This window comes from Anopheles arabiensis, chromosome 3 (genome assembly GCF_016920715.1).
Source record: "Anopheles arabiensis isolate DONGOLA chromosome 3, AaraD3, whole genome shotgun sequence".
Taxonomy (NCBI): Eukaryota; Metazoa; Arthropoda; class Insecta; order Diptera; family Culicidae; genus Anopheles; species Anopheles arabiensis.
The window spans coordinates 39608907-39629946 of NC_053518.1; the positions used below are offsets into that span (position 1 = coordinate 39608907).

General features: G+C 42.6%; 1 protein-coding gene across 1 annotated transcript; it reads left to right on the plus strand.

The window, feature by feature from the left end:
• Positions 1 to 16009: 16009 nt before the first annotated feature.
• Positions 16010 to 16948, plus strand: LOC120899807 (UPF0746 protein DDB_G0281095-like). Its single transcript, XM_040306034.1, has one exon. The coding sequence runs from the start codon at positions 16010 to 16012 to the stop codon at positions 16946 to 16948; it is 939 nt and encodes a 312-aa protein (XP_040161968.1).
• The last annotated feature ends 4092 nt before the right edge of the window (positions 16949 to 21040 follow it).

Sequence of the window (21040 nt, forward strand, 5' to 3'; positions counted from 1 at the left end):
ATCGACACAACCAACCACACAAGCACATAATGAAAAATCGTAGTTCTGTCAAATGTTGATAAGTTTTGTTTCGATTTTGGTTTCATTTATTTTTTTTCGACTATGTTTCTAGAAGAAAAGAAACGTGCAGTCACATAATGCTTCGGTCGACAGCTTGGTGTAGTATACTGAGCATTTGCAATCACTTGCGCTGGTGGGTTTTGTTTTCGAAGCTAAAGCTTCAAACATGCTCTACCGTTTGTTGAGAAACTTTACAACTATGTAATATTTTGCAATTTGTGCAAAAGCTTGATTAAATCATCTAGCATCGGAATGATCAATAAAAAAGTAGCATTTTGTAACGGTAAAACAAATGAAGCCATTCGGTTGCGCCAAGCAACGAGTAACTTGTGTTTTCAATCAATTATGATGGTTAATTCTATCACTTAAAATGACGACGCGGTAAATTACTTGCAGGGTAAGGTTAACAATGATGAAAAACGAGCGGGAGGAGAAGAAGAACATTTTAGAAGTGGATCAAAAGAGCGTTCGTTTCGGTGCAGCTTTATCAGGGAACTTCTGTTTGCCAATTTGGGAAACGTTTATTGAACGAACGTGCTGCACGTCACCTCTTCAATCGTTGCAATGGCTGAACGTTAGCAAAGTGCCGTTTGCAGCATTTTGGTACGCCATTAAATAGAGTTCCTTTTGATATCGATTTCTTTCATCTATGTTCTATTTGAGCATGCATTTACATATTTTGTGAGACAATTGGACACACATAGGATCCCCGTAGTTTGCGTCATGGAGCAGTTGTGTTTGCTTTGTTGATTTGCCAGACAATTGAGGTAGCACGATGTGTGAAAATAGTAATAAGTTTATACAGCTTCTTTCTTTTTGTGTTTTGTTTGAGGCATCTTTCACAATCGAAAGATGAACGAATTGTTGGTATTCGAGTTGTTATGCACCATTCTTGCAGCAATTCTACCGTCGCGTAAATCCGTACGTACTTTATGTTCAATCTATTTACAGTGATTGATGTGGCTAGCAAAATCCAAAATCAAGTCCAAAACCATGTTTGATACTTATAATATTTCGGCTAAATTGGCGAAGATTGTAATAAATCAAATAATTAATTGTAAACGGCTCGTAGAATTGATTAAAAGGGAAACCATTAGAACAAACAATAATAATAATAATACCTGATCGAAACGCAAATACAGTTAATTCGTCTAAATTTGTATGCATGTAAGAAGTGGCAAAATGGTATTGCCTGATGCAAACCGAAATGAACTTCGGTCCACCTCCTCCACCCCTCGGTCGGTTTTCGGTCGTCGTGATACGATTGTGTTGGTTCATGGTTCTCCAGTGTTGAAGTATTCGTCGCCTTCCTTCCATCCATTCCTCTCTCTATTTTTCACATACATGTATGTAGGTATGTAAACGAGATGGAAGGAATTGTAACATAAAATACCAGAAAGAAACGATTAGTGTATTTTGACCCAAAACACGAATGCAAAAAATAATCAAAAATACACATACACGTAACGCAAACATGTGCAAATGGTAGTTGACAAACAAAAAATGGCTATTTTTTTACCCATCATTTCCATAATTGAAATGATGGGTAGAAGTCAGAGAAAAAGTACGGTAGTACATACCAACGGAATTTGATTTGTAACGTGTGGATAAAACAGTGTCCAGAACTAAGAAAACACGAAAACAAGGCATAAACGATGTATAGATGGATTTTATAATAATACACAGACAAACCAACAGTTACATAAGACTGCAAAAGAAAAAAAACCAACCAATCAGCAAAACATTTCCAACCAGAGGCATTTCAAATGATGTGTGATTTTTTATTGGAAAGAAAACGTTACACATTCAACATAAGACTAAACAATGTTTCTATTCTAGGGATTTACATATAAAGTGGTATAAAAGTGGGGCGTGCAAAACGATACAATAGAAAAATATAAAAATTAATGGAAAAGACGTAGAAGCACGCGTCAAGAACGGACCCAATAAAGAAAAGATTTTAATTAAAAAAAAGTCAGATACAAACAAATCTGGCCGCAGGTGCGTTGCATTATTTTATATAATGTTCATGAAAATGAGAGAAAAATGCTTTTGATAAACAACAGGTGGAAGAAATATAAAAAAACAAATAGGGAAACAGCAGGTAACAGATTATATGGTCAACACTTGTAAATAAAGATTAATAAAAGTTTTCCTAGATACAATATAAATGAAAATGAAATGTTTTCAATAGTATGTATGAATATGACATTATTTTTTCTTTATCAAACAACTTGCACATATTTTCATACAATTTATTTTATCTTAGATGCTTTTCCGTTTTTTTGTGGCTGTACTCATTGATGAATTTAAAAATGCACGCTCCACTGTGTTTGCATTCTTCTAAAGCTCATCATTGTACATTTTTGCTTCAGAGAGCTATGGCATAAACAATAAAGAGACCGATAAACAACAATTTAGCATATATTTTAGTATTGCAAATATCGTACTCCGGTGCGACACTTTAAAAAAGTTACCACCAACCAGTATGTCTACTACAGGAACTACAAGTTTTTTTCCCGTATTGGAAACCGGACACTGCCAGGCACATTCTTAAGAGAAGGTTGAAAGAAACTTTAGAACTCAACGGGAAAAGGTTTCAGGAAGCGGGGGACGTCGGCATGGATCTGGTTTGTTCGTCAGTTCAGCATGTTGAACTTTCCCAACGATGTCCACTTGGATGGTCATGCTATCCAACCGTTTTCCTGTTCAACCAATCATCCTGCGTTGATAGTAAATCCTCGACGGGCTAAACTTTAATTGAAAGTGATTCTCCTTTGTTGACTATAAGAAAGTTTTACAAGAGGTAAAAGGTAAGCGGATTGGTTTTTGTGCTAAGAGCTTGTACAAAATATGTTTAAACGCATATTAAACGTACACAACGAAACGTAAATCAATCATGTGCCATTTTGAAATTTAGAGCCATGTGTTTAATGTGTTACTGACATGCGTGCATTTATTTTATCATGTGTACATTTTTAAAAATTATTACTCACTTTGCTGAATATATTTTATTCGTACATTTAAGATGTAAAACAGTAAAATGAAATTTAGAGCTATTGCAAAAATGTCATTGGAGTATTTTTTTATTTGGCATTTTTTCAGTAAACAAAAAATAGTTAGAAGACCGCATGATTACACAAACATGTTTGTTCCTATGACTTGATATGGTGTTGTGAACGTTTTATATTTAAGTCAATTAGATTTTATATATTTTCAGCCTAAACAAACTTTGTAATATCAAAAATATTCGAAGAATAAATTGATGGTTTCAATGGCCTAAAAATAATCGTATTATTACTACTTCTTTATATTTGACGCAACAATCGTTGGCACCATTGGTGTGCCAGAAGCCAATTTTATTTAAATACCTTTTTACTAAGCAGAAAAGTCAGCCACTTGAACCCACAATAGTGTCCAACTAACCGTAACAGAGCTCTTGTAATAGATTTATATTGAAATACCATTTCCACGCAGGTTATCTGTTCTGATCGACATAAAAAAAACCTTAATAGTTAACCAGAACATACCTAGGTATATCACGCACTCGCCACATTTTATTTTTCTCGTTTATTAATAATAATTAAACGGCTCCCAGAAGTATATTCACACGAGTGAACGATTATCTTATCTTAAGCTTACACGAAAATATGCTCATAACACTTACCGCCAACGATGAAAATAAAAGTAAAATAAAAAAAACAATTGCAGGCGAACGCGCGTGGTTCCCCATTTACTCAACACATCATTACACCGAGGGTCTAGAAAGGGTCGTCGCAATGTCCCCGCAGCGTAGGCATATTTTCGCTATTCAAACCTTAAAACGTGCATGGAATACTAATCTCCCGACAGTGTACCATTTTCATTGGGCCTCCAACAAAATTGGAGCCACAATACAGCCATCTTACAGCCATTTCAAAAGCTTATTTGGCGAGGTGCCCCTGTACAGGCGCTGCAGGCATCTATCGACGACAGGTGGAGTGCCAATTTCTTGCACACATAAATACATATGTGTTCCACTGAAACAGACAAAAATCTCTTGAAGCGGTAAAAATGGCTTGCTTTTATTTTTTCCGGTTTCAAACATTTAAAAAAACATCTTACACCGCGTTATAACAGTGGAATTATGAAAATAGCTGTTTATTTTTGCAACAACAAAAATCACGTGCCCGACTAATCTGATGGATTATCAGGTGTTTTTCTTTTCAAACCCTACAACAAACCAAACGGTTCCGCACAGGGCTAGCACAGGGCTACAGTGTATAAACTCATTGCTTGATTTTGCCACGTATCTCATTGGTCGCCTGGCAAACTTTTATGCAATTTTTCACTGAATTGAAGTGTTTAAGGTTAGAAATGGTGGGAAAGAGATACATTTTAAAAATGAATTACAATTTTATGCAACTGCAACTGTAAAAGCAGTTTAGCGAAAATTGAACACGATTAATGATGCTTTTTTACCCGTTTGTAGAAAAACGTGTAACGCGTATAAATTCAGTATGCATGACAGTTTTTGCTCCCGAGTGTTTGGGCAAATAATTTTGGAAGCAGTTGATTCGTACAAGTTGGTTTGAGAAAAAGGTCCTATGGCGATGCTGTTTAGTATGCGTGTGGAACGGTGGAATTTTGTTCAGCTTTTAGGTTATTACTCACGCTTTCTCAGATGTGCAATAACATCTTTGCATCCTCAAATATGCAACCTAATGTGGTAATGGTGCAGTATAGCATTTAGGGTAAGTGTACCAATTATGGCTGCAATATGTCATCAAGATACCGATTTTACGCCTATTAAAATAAGTATTGGATAAAATTTTAAACTTATTTATGTTTTTATGTAGCCTACAATGTGTAGAACACGAGAGTATTTTTTATTTTGACTCAATGTTCAGCGAAACAACAGAAAATTTCAATTCAAAATTGCATCTCAAGTTACCAATTATGGCTATAGTGTTCCTAGCAATTCGCCATAGCTGTACCAATTGTGGTCGTAGGCCAAAACTCGTGGATATTTACACCAAAAATTACTTTGTGACATTGTTTTAACTGAAATCAAGTAAAAATAAGTTCACTGCACCAATATAATGTATGTAGCCACCATTACATACGTAAAACTAACATTTTAAAATATCCGTTTTCTAACACTGGTTGTATTGATATCCACGCTCAATTAATCGCACAATTGATGAGGCTAATCATAAAAAAATACTTTCGTACACCTTTGACACCGTACTTGGACACACACCTGACAGTCTTTCACATACCGAAGCCAGCCACCGTTTCAGCGCGATACGTAGAGGAGCACAGACAAGCAGGGTGGTCTGTTGGAATTTGTTTAAATAAAGAATCGTAGCCATAGTTCAACTATCTTCTGACCAAGATACTTCTAGGCAAGACTAGCACTAACTATCGATCAGGGAAGAACAAAAGCGCATTTGGCAATAAGGCGACACGAGCGGCTTCAGATTTCGCTTTCTTCGTATGAAAGTCATTCAAAGCTGTATTATTTTGGTGAAACTGATTCGATTTCATTATACTGACTTTTCCGTTGATTACTGATTTGAACACTTTACGAAAAAATGATGCTTAAAACACAAAATAACACTTTATATTGCGAAAATAACAAAGAGAAACCCCGATTTGATCACTTGTAAACTACGCACTACGACCAAAACGACAGTTGTCAACAAAGCATCCATAGCGATATTTGGTACACCCATTACGGACGTACAGAAAAAAGGCTTATTTTCGATGAAATTTTGGTGAATTTTGATGCGTAGTCATTAAATAACTAATATTTTGCACCAAAATGATGATTTTGAGATGAAATTATGGTTAGGTGCTTGAAAATCGCTAATATCCTACAGTGCTGCTCTTAGCAAAATGGTAAGAGATACCAAAAATCTTGCCAACACATTTTAAAAGGGTGATATTTAACAAACGAAAGTGACCAGCATGGAACTAATGAAGCACAAATGTGTTAAAATGTTCATATTTGAAAAGAAAATCCTTCCGTGGTTTTAGAATGCAAAAAGATTGTTTTAGAGCAAAAATAGTGTTCGTTATAGCCATAATTGATGCTATAGCCACAATTGCTACACTTACCCTACGTGATATAATTGTTTTTTAATAAATTTTAAGTTTTATGAACGAAGAAAAAAAGATATTGAATCAAAGATTTTTTTTACATTTGCATGAAATGAACAACATCAACCAGTTAAGTAAGGAATAGAAAATTAATATGTTATAGTTCATAAAACAATCTTATGTTAAGGTTTGATCTTCTTCTTTGGCACAACAACCACTGTCGGTCAAGGCCTGCCTGTACCCACTAGTGAAGTGAGCTTGGCTCTCAGTAACTTATTGTTACCATAGCAGGATAGTCAGTCCTATATATGGGGGCACGGTCTATTCGGGACTTAATGTTCTTTATTCGATGGTTGCTCTTCGACTATGTGTCGCGATGCATCACTTTCAGTTCGTAGTGATGGCAAACGGATCGTAACGAATAAGTTTGAAGCGTCTTGGCCCAAGCCACCCCGCTAAACTGTGCACGTGCATAGTTCGGTGACTCCTAAACAAAAGGTAACAATTCGCGTCACAGCGACCACCTGCCAGTATCCGTGGGAGACTAATTCAGGGAAGCTTATGAATAAATTATGAATTGCAAAGTCTGCTACGACTACCAAGGACGTACGTCGTTTGGCAAGCATTGGAAGGACTCTTTGCAGTCGGAATGGAGTAAATACCTATGCCTTTACCCCGTAGCAAGCCCGTTTGCGTGCTTATATTCTTCTATTCGTGGTGTATAGTTCGAGGTAAAAAACAAACATTCATAAAGTAGAGCAAATGCGGTAGGTATACCAATTAGACCACGTTGCCTAGCGGTTTTGTGGATGAATTGTAGTGGGTGTGTATTTTTCTTTTCCTGTTGAATGCTTTCTCCTTCGTTTTTGCCACCTGCTACCGAGGGCTTACTGTTGCATCCACGTTGTTGCTGCTAACGCGGTCGGTGCAAATGATAGCCCACCGACAAACAGACCAAAAATGAACTTTTAACTCCTTCAAGGCAGTACCAGCCACCATTTCGTATAGGCTCAGCAGTCTTTTATTAACGGTCATCATGTTTCACACTTCTTTTCCAACGGGAAAATTAGCTTTTTGGTGGGTAGGGAAGTGAGGACTGTTTCTCTTTGGGTGCACAAAATTGCCAAGCCAACGGGTAGCACTGAACACTGGATAACAAATTGGGCGCCAACCCCATTTCGCGGTTCCTGGCCGGATGCACTCGCTATTGCTGGAGAAAATTTGAAACACTGCATCATCACACGAACACAGTGGTAAAGTTCGCACTACACACCACACCCGGAAATTGCAGACCATTTTGGTAGCCAGTTTTAGGTTACATCCTGCACTAAATGGTACCACACTGACTGATTGGCGGGTAGTGCGCTATCCTTGCGGCCAGCGAAACATGCTTGACTTATTCGTGGATTATGAGATTATTAAATAAAAGTTTTGCATCCACGTTTGAAACACTCCGCTACTTCTCCTGGTCGCTACTTGTGTTCCACGTGGTCAACCTATTGCATCTTTTTTGTGTACTGCATCTTGCACAAAGTGCTCATGGCAAAATCTGCTTGTTTGAAATGAATTATTGCACAATGCACAGCACCCTGAGCTGATAAATTATGCACGTGTGGATATTCCGGTTTGTCATGTACGGCTTGTTGCGGGAAGCTGAACGCAAAAGATGCTTATGAACGGCTACATGTGGGTTTGGCTACACGTGGGTTTTTAAAAAAACCGAAACGAAAAATGACGATCAGTCTGTTTAAGCTTATCGCGCTCTAGGACTATTGATGAACTAAAACATACATTTGCGGAATAAAATATTTTAATCAATTCAATATTTTGAACAATGCTTTATTTTTTAATAGAGATCTGATAATTACAATTTGAAGACCCCCCATATCACCAAAGAACTTCGGTGGCTTTTATTGATGATGGTAATTTGTGATATAATTTTGTAAGTTAAATACGACTTTTTCATTATTAAAAAAAACCTAAACAAAACTCGAGTTGAGGAAAAAGTTGTACCAATGATTGTTTTCTGATACGGTAATAGAAATAAGCAGGTTAGCAATATTTATTCATCGTGACACGTGAATCGACATCGTGAATATTTATTGTGTACGACCAAAAAACTCTACGTAACCGTACAACCGCCTAGACGGGTAGGCCATACATTGAAAAAAGAAAGCACAATGTAATAAAATTCCGAATTACATTCCAAGCGCGTACACAAGCCAAAATACCATCTGGGTGTCGTTCGCAGAGAAAATTTGCCACAAATCATTTGATCGTCTTAACTACTTGGTAAGCGATAACGGTAGGCAAACAAACCTGACAGGAACCAGTGCTTACCAAACTGCCATGTTGGTGCAGTGTAACCCCAGCTCCTAACAACAGTCATTATCATTGCTGCACAATGGAAATCAAACCAAACCTTGCAATAAGACGTTCTTAGATTGGAAGTGGTATAAGCGACCATGTTGCTGTTTACTGCTTCTCGACCCAGGATTACTTCAATTTAAAACTTTTTTTCAAAAGGAAGAAAACAGTCAATTCGACAACGGTATTTCCAGTATCAGCCACTTCAGCACTAACTAAGCAGATCATTTTCCAACCCGAAGCGACTTGATGCTGGTGCTGCTTCTGTGCGTGCCTGATGCCACTTGGTTTGGGTTTGCAATTGTGCTGGCACGCTTCTGGTATAATATTTATCATCTTCACTACCAATCTTCCAAATGTTGCTCGGCGAAAAAAATGAGTAGTGATAATTTTTACCGTACTACGCTCGCTTTCGTCCAGCAGCAGCAGCACCCTACCAGTTCTCCCGGAAATCCTTTGTGTAGAGGAATTGTTTCTCCTCGGTTTGTGATGCATAGCCAACTGCCAAAACCCGACCTACCAGACGGAACATCATGTCCGGCACTTGCTCGATTTATATGTTTTACCATATAGATGGTATCAGCTGACATTCCGGGCGGCCACAGCTCCTTCGGCCCCGGTACAATAGCCCGGACAGTAGGACACACAGCTTTCACAAGCAAACGAAATTGTGACACTAAGCATAGTAAATCGCAAGAGCCGAGAAATTTGAAGCGTTTTCTGCTACTAACGTCTTCATCTGCCGGCAGGTTTGCTGCCCTCAAACGTGCAGCTCTGATCTGTTGATGACGGACGGAGGAATATTCCCTCACCCAATCTCTAGAACAGACATGTCAAACATACGGCTCGTGGGCCATATTGGGCGCACGAAGTTTTTCAATCCGGAAATATTTTAACTGTAATCTGGCCAGCGACCCAAAACGAGTTTGACATTACTGCTCCAGAAGGAATCGCTAGGAAAGGCCCACCCAAACCATCTTCGCTCGGTCTGCAATCCTGGCATCTCCTGGATAACGTCTCCGTTATAAATAGGTTATATCTAATCGACAAGAATGTGTGTGAGTATGTGTGTGTAATTGAGTATGTGCTGAACACTACTGCCGTGCTTGGGGATGATTCACGTGCAGCATGCTAAACTATCGTCCCGGTGCGCTGATCTACCTTTCCGGGAAGCTAGAACTGCGAAATTGCTGAGGACAGACGGAAGCGTAATAACTTCATCATACTCAACCTGTCGTTTTGCCTCCAGTGTGATGGTGTCGTTTGTGGGACAGTCGTTTGTTATTCAGGCAGCCTAGACACGAACGCCAGGAACGAGTTTGAGGAGTGGAAATTTCAAAGTAAGGATAACACGTGGCCTTTTCTATCGCACTCGAAGCTCTCGTGTACTTTGGATCGTAAATGGAACCAGGTGATTCATCCTTCTCCCTGCAACATTTGAAGCATAACCCACACAAATTTTCATTTTTTTCTAGCACTGTACTCAGAACGTCTCAAAACTGTCCCTCACAAGAATAAATAGGATGCAGTTCACATTTTATCGCAAATTCCACGCAAGCAACAATACCTTCCCGAAGCGAAGGGACTGTCATTTGATAATAATTCCTACCCGTTTGAGAAATAATCGCAAAGTATAACTTGACGCTTTTGGGCAGAGATTTGCGGTACATATTTATCCAGTTTTGTACTCAAACATAGCTGCCACTGTCATGTACCAGCTTTCTGGATATTATAGAAAATAAATGTAGAGAATGAAATAGCATTCAATGCAATCCCTGTGGCGGAAGGTGCTTTATCTTTGCAATCAAGAAAAACAACACTTTTTCTTTTAAAAAATGTACTGTCTCTATCTTTTTGATTAATTCCTTCGCTTTGTTATCTAAACACCCTTCGCGGGAGATGACAAAACAAATGCAAAACGAAGCAAATGCCAACGAGATCCGAAATGACCGAGAACAGACGTGGAATTTACTTCACTATGAGCCTCCCACATCGGGTTGTGGCAATGCAACAATGAGAAAATGCACTCGTTTTAAACTGATAAATCTAGACAGACCCACATGCACGGAACAATGACACCAACAAACAGAATTGTTCGAATCGTTTCAGAAAAAACAAAGAATCCGAGAAAATGGAGAAAACTAAATTTAAACTACATTCAAATCCAGATCCAATTTTTCCTTTCAATTTTGCAGTTCACTCTCTATTTCTCTTCCCTCTTTTCTCTTTCATACTTAATACTGTAGCGCTAGAAACAAAGAGAAAGAGAAAAAACAGCATCAACAAACTTTCAGCATGGGATTAAAAATAATTACCAAGCCTAATTTGTATCAGAAGATGCATTGTTGTAGATTCTCGAGACGCATTCGACCTTTCCCGAAGGAAATTAGCAATGTGCGTAAATGAGTATGTGTGTTTGTAAAAAAAAGAAGCAAAAACTGCAATAACACCCTACTGCTTATGTGTTTGGATAAATCTGTGACGATAAGTTGTGATGCAAACTACTACCTTTTCGATTCTTCCCTTCCTTTCCCTTCCTAAATTGTAATTTTCTGAAAAAAAAACACTTACCGTAGTCCTGTATATCATTGGTCGGTTTTTCCTTTTACCTCCGCTCTGTTGGTTTTGAAAGGTAAAAATTTAACCGGATAAGGCATATCGAATCAATCCTACTAGCTCAGCGATCAGCAAAGTACGGCTTTCGAGCCGCAAGTGGCTTTTTAAAATCGTGAAGGAAACTCTTAACAGTTCATATATTTCATAGAACTTTCACACATGTTTGCTCTTGGTTTAATAATTTGGCTTTTCACGTGTAACTCTACGAACATTTTTGTAGAATTTGGCTCTTTCGGTCGTAAAGTTTGCCAACCGCTGCACTAGCTAGATTTAGGATGTTAAGCCATCCAACTCTGTTTGAAATAATTCCAGCTTAGTTAGGCTTAAAGCTTTTATGGCTAATGTTAATGGTTAAAAACTTGCCATTTGGAATAATTCGAAAACTTGGTTCGTGGTTTGATAGAATGATTCCATGAACAGCTTGAGGGATCAATATGAATGTAGTAGCAAATGAAATAAATAAACGATGGAACTTGCAACTTCCTTCAAACATTTATCGTTTTGGTATATTGTAATCGGTATGTTGCTTTTTAAGGCAATCAATTATCTGTTGCATTAATAGACATGTTTTGAAAAACTATAGTTTCAATGAACTTTGATCTGAAAATCAAATATATTTGAAATGGCCAAAGAGTATAGGAGAGTGCGTGTCCGTGAAGTTCGAGTAATGTGCGAAAATATCGTGTAAAAGTTTGATGAATTTTGCGGTGTCCATGTTTTTTTCTCCATGTTCCACTAACTTCACATACAAATTACAAAAGAATAATTTTGAAGGATATAATCTAAGTTGTATAACCAAATGATTTACTTGAAAGAGTAAATAATTTTTCGGTTATCCATTTACGGTTGAGCACATTTTATACAGACCATATATATTACTATTAAGATTGGAATCAAATTGATAAAATAAACTCCAGAAGTTTCGCCCTACAAGTCATCCTACAAGTCAGTTTCGCAAAATACTCATCCATTCTCCGTTGAAATGGACCGATTGCTGCAATATGAATCTCCTAATTGGGTCAAATATCCAGTTGAAGTTCAATTAACTCCAAAATAAATTCAAGAGTACATCCTTGACTATACAGCAATTATTGTATACTCTTTTTGGATTTCCTTAATGTTCTTGAAGAATTTTACATTAAATTTTTGCAAAAGATAGGGGAAGGTAGGTAAAGATGGACACGTTAAGGGAAATGTTAAAAATCTAGGGATATATAAGCGCAACGACCATGAAAATGTGCATACATTATCTTACACTCATGTTTTATCAGAAAATGTGTTAAAACTTTTAAGTTTCCATCGATTTTTGCGTTTTTTTTTTCATGAATGAAAAACATGTTTTTTTCGTGCAGTTTTGAAATTTTCGGGTAAGACGGACACCTGATATGGGAAAGATGGATACCATGAAGGGTAAGATGGACACCTGCAGTAAACGTTGGAAAGTGAAGAGTTTTACAGTATTTTAACAAATTCTATCGCTTTCCATGTCCTGGTACGTTTATAAACCAATTCTTGACCTATTGCAACGATGATTCATTCAGCCGTGGTTTTAGAAATTGTAAGCACTGGTTCTAATATATCGTAGAATGCAGCATCTAAAATGTATTGAAATATCGCGCACGTACAGCTGACGTTGCTTCAGCTTACAGAACAATAGTCTAGAACTTCCTTTAAGGAAATTATTTAGTATTTTTTGAGGTACTTGTTAACAGCTTAATCCATTTTCCACCATGCCAAAACTCAACATTAGATTTTTGTAATCCCATAGAATTTCTCATCTATTCCTGAACAATGTCGTATTAATGCCTCATTTTTTTTATTGTTTGAAGTTGTCCAAGTCGTGACAAGATATTGGATTTCGTGAAGCGCCTCATCAACGTCGAGCGAGTGATAGCATATCGAATGGCTACTATTTTGACCGGTGATTCATTTCTCGCATATTTCAATACTTTCTCTAGTTGCTGATTGGTTTATAGCTTCGGAATACCCATATTAAAGGTATTTGAAGACATCTATTCATTACCAATTGATACAAGATGTTATGGCCCAACCTGCCTAACACATTAGGCCACTCACCGACGACAGGCAAGGGTCTTCGTGTGATGTGTGAGTGTAGGAGGTCGGGTCTCTCGGGAGAATGAGAGGGCATCAAGCGGGAACCGAGCGGCGGTCGGACACTCGGTACGGGCAGGCAGAAGGGCAACGACATTATCAGTGAATACACGGTTTTTACCTACATCGTAAACTTAAACCCTTCCCGCGTTGTTGGCCGTTGTTGAGTAGCGCAACATATCACAACACAAGAAGTAAAATAAATCAATAAACTCGGTGTCCATCTTTCCCTACAACAAGGTGTCCGTCTTTCCCGCTTTGGTGTCAGGATCTTTAAACTACCAGAAAACAAGATTTTGTGTTGCTTTCATTCTCGTTTTTTCGCCAGTTTTTTCATTAATGATCACGACAACCCATTCATGAAATAAAACTTCCGGAAATATAAACAATACAAGTTGTAGAGCTTAAGATCGGCAGTAGTCAAATTAGATCCACAAGGGTGCACATGATTGAAAATTTATTTTGTTCGTGGATTTAACCAATTGTGCAAATATTATGCCAAAAATGTTCTCAAATGAGTTGTTTAACTTTAAGTTAGGATGCTGCATTGTTGATTTTTTCGAAAATTACCTTTTTTATGCATTTATGAAAAGTGTCCATCTTACCCGTAGTGTCCGTCTTTACCTAAGTTCCCCTACCTGTTTTACAACAAAAAACATTAATGTATAATTCTGTGGCTATATTTTTCAACCTTCGAACCGATAGTGTAAACTATTTTTCCATAGGAATCCGCTGTACGCGAAAACTCGAGATACGCTATTGCGCTCGGGTCCGTACGATAGCGTACATCGGATAATGACTGTACACAAAATTTCTTCTTTCCAAATTATTTTTGTGTACATGTGACATGTATCGAACAATAGAGATTGTTAAATTTTAAGATAGAGTCTACAAAATCCATGAAATTATGCTGTTTTCTAAACGCCTCGAATGCAACTTGCGCACAAACTTTCAGCAGCGATTCTTACTATCGACATCCAGAGCAAAACTGTTGAAAAAAAGTTCTCCGAAACTATGGTGGTAAAATAAAACAAAAATTCAAATGAAAAGCACCAAAAGCGGTAAGTATATAGTTAACATTATCCTTTTGCGCTGGTACCGTTTTAAATCTCGCTTCACACGGACTCACACCCAATAGCTTATACTTTCTTTAACTGTAACCTCGTAGTTATCTCCATTTGAAACTAATGAATATAAAATCGGTCCACTGGGAATATATTGGTGAGACGTAAAGCGTCTAGCAAAATCAATTATTTTCCCCATGTACACAAAACCATTGCAATCTTCACACCCTCTTCGTACTAAATCGTCAAAATTGAATCACGGATTGTGGATGGCCGTGGATTTAAATTGCACTTCACTGTTTCAATCACAATGACCGAGTTTCCACAATGCATGAAACTGTAGTGTTTTGTTATTGCACCCCATGAACTTTCAACGGACTTTCTTGAATGCGAAATTGTCTCGTGCCACAGCAACACATGACAGCAACCAAATCCAGTCAACAATTAAATATAATGCAATGAATAATGTTCGAGTGTGTTCGAGTTTTTTGAAATGTGCAGAGGGAAAAGCTGACAGTAGTGATTTGCTTGATTGCGTATTGCTAAGTATTTGTAAAATAAAAGTCTGTCCTTTGAAAACGCTCTCGGGAGAAAACCTTTAAAACATATTTCAAACTATTCCTAGTAATACAATATTTTATCATGATTTTTTCGGTTCCAAGCAGACGCCGGGATTTGTGTGTTGTATTGATTTCCACCATACTGCACCACCTCACCAAGAGATCAATACAACGATGGTAGGGTGAGCCAACAACACCATTCAGACTGAAATACAGACAGAAAAGCTGCTGGATCCCAAGTGTCTACTGCTGAGGAAATACGATCATGGACCCACCTCCTTCAGCTTCCCTTCTCTCTGATGAAATAACTTTCTATTTGCTGAGTTCCTGGAAGGCAATCAGATGAAAGTAAAATAAATGCTGTACTGTATAATAATTTCAATTGCCGTCCTGGACCCACTGCTACTCACTTGAGATACCTGCACACTATGCTTCTGGCTCCCTTGTTTAATCCAAAGTTCTTTTGCATGTAGATAGCTATGTTTCACGACCACGTTTGCTGCTTTGCAGTGAGGTCAGGAAAGTGTGAGGACAAAATTTGGCTCCGTAAAACTACAGTCCCAGACCACCTGGTCCCTGACACGCCTTTACCTAAGCCAACCACCAAACAATAACCAGACTGCCGTGGTCGGTGTTCAGCGTGATCGGATGTGTTCGTGTAGCTCCAAGCCCGGATCGGTCATAAAATAGTTGATATTGACAAAGTTTACGGAATTCAGATGCACACATCGAGAGGAGTAGGTGATTTGCACAAGGATTTAGTGAAGTTTTTGCGAATACCACAGGAACCACAGCGGAAATAAGCGAAAATAATTGTCGTCGGCTCACAGTCTCGCACACAATCGCAATTCGCACAAGCAGAGGGAAGCGTGAAAACAAACAAAAAAGGGGGGGATATAGGGTAGGATTCAAGGATTGAAAACAGCTAAAACTCGTGTCGGCGCGGTTAGACGGCCGGATCCGAGGATCCAGACGGCGGAGCGGCACGCAGCAGCAGTACAGCGGCTCAGAAAGTTTACAGCGGTACGTACCAAAAAAAGACGATATGATAGCGGCAACAGCATGAATGGAACCGCGAAGACGCTCCGAACGAGAACAATCCCAATGAATTGTAGCAGCGGGGCGATTCCAAAAAAGCCAAATGCTATGGCTGTAGCTACAAAGGCTCGCATTGACACGGGCCTCACGAAACGCTCAAGCGATGTGAGCGAATTGCGCTTGCTGCTCGAAGAATCGCGCAGGGAAAAAGCGGAGCTGCTTGAGGAGTCACGCAGAGAGAAAACGGAGCTGCAGGCTGTGATTACCCAGCTCCAAGTCGAGCTCGGGCTTATGCGGCAGCAGCTTGCAGAAAGCTCTGAACGGGTAGAACGCGCAGCACAGGAGGCGCGGGAAGATGCCAGGCGTCGCGAGGACACCCTCAGAGAGGAAGCGGAAAAACGCACGAAGGCGTTACGCGAAGAGGCCCAGCGCGATCGGGAGCTGATCTCATTGCTTATGGGAAACAGTTCCAAACCCAGCCATTCAAGAGGCAATCAGCAACAGCAGCAGCAGCAGCAGCAAAAACAACACCGACAACCATCACGGCAGTCACTAACTGTGCGACAGTCGCAAGAGTTGCAACCGTCACTACGTCAGCTCCAACGACAGCACCAGGAAAGTGAATTGATAGAAGAAGCCTCATCGTCAGCGGGGACACTCGCGGATTCCTTCGCAGAAGTTGTCCAGCGAAAGTCGCGTCGTTGGCAGGAGCTGCGGACGGAGCGGCGGAAACAACAACAACACCAGCAGGAGCAGCCGAGGGCGGGTCTGCAGACAATAGACGCAGCTGGTCAGCAACATCAACGGTGCGAAAACCTGCAGAGACGCTCTGCTCGGAAGAGGCCAGATGAAATATTCGTGGCACCGGGTACGGGTCAAACCTATCAAACGCTGTACGAAAAAGTTCGTTTGAACCCGAATCTGGCTGAGGAAAATCGCCAGATTCGAAGGGGACATCGAACGGCGCGCGACCACCTGCGCCTTAAACTGGAGCGCAACGCTGACGCTGTAGCCCTCATGAGAAAAAATACAGGAAGAGTTAGGTGAGATGGGTACTGCGCGGGTTGTCACTGAGATGGCGGAGATAATTATCACCAATATCGACATGTTGGCCACGGAGGAGGACATCCGCAAGACATTCCAGACAGTGTTAGAGAAGGAGGCGACGCTGGCCACTATCAACATCTGGGAGCGGCGCGATGGTTCACAGCGTGCCCGAGTGCGATTGCCACGCAGCGATGCCAACCATCTGATAGATAAGCGGCTCCTAATTGGCTACTATTGCTGCATGGTACGAGAAGCACCGAAACCGTTGCCAAACTCGCGCCGTTGTTTCCGGTGCCTGGAACGCGGCCACATGTCCAGGGACTGCCAGGGGATCGACAGATCCGGCATGTGCCTGCGCTGTGGAGCGATTGACCACAAGGCAGCCAAATGCAATAACGACCTAAAATGCATGATCTGCGGCGGCCCGCATCGTATCGCCGCCGCCTCCTGTGCAATAACAACACGGACTTGTTGATGGATATTTTACAAATAAATCTCAATAAGAGCAGGACTGCGCAAGATCTTGCGCTCAATACGATGCGGGTAGAAAAAGTGGACGTTATGCTGTTGTCGGAAATCTACGGAGTTCCCCAAAATAACGGCAACTGGGTGGTTGACTGCGACAAAAAGGTGGCCATAGTAACCAGCGGAGTGCGATACCCTATCCAGCGCATCCGAAGTGTCCGAGTTCCGGGCGTCGTGGTAGCAGACGTCAATGGGGTAACGATTGTGAACTGCTACGTTCAACCTCACATCGGAGTGGCGGAGTTTGAGGGGATCTTAGACCGGATCTTCGTATTGGCCCAAGGCCATCCACGGGTGCTGCTGGCAGGCGATTTCAACGCCTGGCATAACGCTTGGGGGAGCGAGCGTACTAACCAGAAAGGTGAGGCGCTTCTCCAGCTGGCCAACAGTCTCCAGCTCGAAGTCCTTAACGTCGGAACCGAACCCACTTTCCGGGGCTGTGGAGTAGCGCGGCCCAGTAGAATTGACGTGGCGTTTGCTAGCCCGTCTATCTGCCGTCCGGACCTGGCGACAAACCCGGCCACTTGCTGGCGGATCTTGCGGAGCTACTCTTACTCCGACCATGTGTACATCCGCTACACAATCGGCGAGCTTCCAACGACGGATCGACGAGGGATACCACGGGGACAACGCTCAGCATCAGCGCGTTTGGCTGGGACACGATGGAACACGCGACAGTTCAACTCACAGTTATTCGAGTCATCGCTGCGGGCTTCCCAGTTTGAGGAGCGAGGCACGAGTGCAGAAAGCTTGGTAGAGGCATTGACACGGGCCTGTGACGAGACTATGTCACGCGTGTTCCCTTCGCAGGAATATACAGGCCGGCCAGCATACTGGTGGACCCCGGAAATCGCGATCCTGGTAGAGGCTTGCCGCGAGGCAGATCAGCTGCGCAACGTATCACCCAACCATCTGGGAGTGGCAGCCGAGGTTCAGCAGACGAGAAATGCATTAAAGACTGCAATTAAAGCTAGCAAAAAGCAATTCTTCGAATGGTGCTAGCGATGCACAACGATGAGACGGGGCAACTTTTCCGTAAGGTCCTTTATCGTATGAAACCCACACGTACGGCACAGGAGCGCGATCCAGCGGTGTTGGAGAGAGTGGTCTCCACGTTGTTCCCGGAGCATCCCCCAGCAGAGTGGCCCACTATAGACGGAAACGAAGCTGGCAACATGATGCCGCTTCGTGAGATCACCGATCCGGAGTTGCAAACCATCGCTAGTAGCATGCATCCTAAGAAGGCCCCGGGTCTTGATGGGGTGCCAAATGCCGCTCTTGCAGTGGCCATAACGAAATACCCTGGCTCATTCCGACAGGTGTACCAGGAGTGCCTGAACACGTCCTGCTTCCCACAACAGTGGAAAAAGCAGCGATTGGTACTCCTGCCTAAGCCGGGCAAACCACCGGGCGACCCATCATCCTTCCGTCCGCTTTGCCTTCTGGACAACGCGGGCAAGGCGTTCGAGAGGTTGCTGCTGAACCGCTTGAACGAGCACCTGGAGAATCCGGAGAACCCAAAACTGTCTGAGCATCAGTACGGATTTCGGCGCGGACGATCAACATTGCTGGCTATCCAACAGGTGGTGAACGCGGGTCGACGAGCCATGTCGTTTGGGCGCACAAACAACCGCGACAGGCGATGTCTCATGGTTGTTGCACTCGACGTACGCAACGCGTTCAACACCGCCAACTGGCAATGCATCGCGGAGGCGCTGAGAGAGAAAGGAGTTCCTCTGCAGCTGCGCAGCATTCTGCAGGACTATTTCACCAACAGGGAATTGACTTACGACACTGCAGAAGGTCCCGTGACGCGTCGAGTCTCGGCCGGCTGTCCGCAAGGATCTATTCTGGGTCCCACACTTTGGAACGTCGGATACGACGGCGTGCTGCGGTTGGCCTTCCCTGAAGGGGCTCAGATAGTTGGGTTCGCCGATGACTTGGCGATTCTAGCGGCAGGAACAACGCCAGAACACGCGGCGAGAATTGCAGAGGAAGCAGTGGAATTAGTGCACGCGTGGATGAGGCAACACCATCTGCAGCTGGCTCCAGAAAAGACGGAATGCGTTATGATATCCAGCCTCCGCCGAGGGCATCCTGAGATACCAATGCGAGTGGGTGGAGTTGAGATTCGCTCCAAGCAGGCGATTCGCTACCTGGGGGTGATGATTCATGACCACCTTTTGTGGCGACCGCACGTGAAAATGGTCCTGGACAAGGCCAGTCGCGTGGTGAGGGTAGTGACCAACGTCATGAGAAATCACAGCGGGCCCCAGGTAGCCAAGCGGCGATTGCTCGCCGGGGTATCGGAGTCAATCATCCGCTACGGTACACCCATCTGGGCTGAGGCCACGGAACGCCAGTGGTGCCGGCGGATGTTAGCAAGTGCCCAACGACACCTGGCGCAGCGAGTGGTGAGCGGATTTCGCTCCATGAGCTACAGCGTTGCTGTACTCATGGCCGGGCTCATTCCACATCACCATCTGATAAGGGAGGATGCTCGATGCCACCAGCGATACCTCGCCGACACAGAGGCGAGTCAAGTGGTCATCCGACGCGAGGAACGTGCTGTGACACTTGCGGCATGGCAACGGGAGTGGGACGCGAACGCTGTAAATCCAGGAGCCAGCCGCTATGCACGTTGGGCACACCGCCTGATTCCCGATGTGCATTCATGGATGGTACAGAAGCGGGGTGAGGTGGATTTTCATCTTGCCCAGATACTCTCGGGACATGGATTTTTCCGAGAGTTTCTGCACGTCTGCGGCTTCGCTCCATCTCCAGAATGCCCGGAATGCACAGGCTCGGTCGAGTCAGTGGCTCACGTGCTGTTCCACTGTCCGAGATTTGTAGAAGTCCGGCGGGACCTACTGGATCTGGGAACGGACGGTCCCATTACCGAGGAGAACATCGGGCGGAGGTTGCTGCAAAGTTCAGATTCTTGGACCCGAATCAAGGAAGCGGCACAACGCATAACCACAGTTCTGCAGCTGCGCTGGAGAGAGGATGAGGCAGCGATGAACGCGCTTATCAGTTCCGCCTCCGAAGAGGCGACAGTCAACGCAGAGCAGGCGCAGGACGAGGCTGCAGTACGACGAGCGGCCCGAAACCGCCAAACAAGGGCCCGTAGAGCTCGGCTACGCGCGGAGCAGCTTGGCGACATGGAACTGGCGTCCGCGTTACAACTTTTGTACATGCCAGCAGCCAGTGATGCAACACCAGCCGAAGCCACACCAGCACCAGTAACAGCAGCAGTAGCACCTCCGACACCACAACGCAACCGGAGGCGAACGCAGAGACGGGTCGGACAACAACAACTATCCGACAGTCGGCTGCAGGGTCACACAGCGCAACTTACTGTGGAAATGGACCAGCGCCAAGCTACGGTGACACCATCGTCACCGCCACCATCGGGCGAGAGACAGGAGAGGCGTACTGGCCTAACACCAGAAGAAGAAGCAGCCGTTACCGCTCAAGTAACATCAGGGCGCTAAGAGAGCTGCTCAAGGCACAGAGGATGACTCCCACGCGAGTAACGGAAGGGCCTAAGCTAGGTCACAAGGTTTT

What these genes read in the sequence shown, in the direction of transcription:
- LOC120899807 (XM_040306034.1), top strand. Translation starts at nt 16,010, where the DNA reads ATGGCTGTAGCTACAAAGGCTCGCATTGACACGGGCCTCACGAAACGC.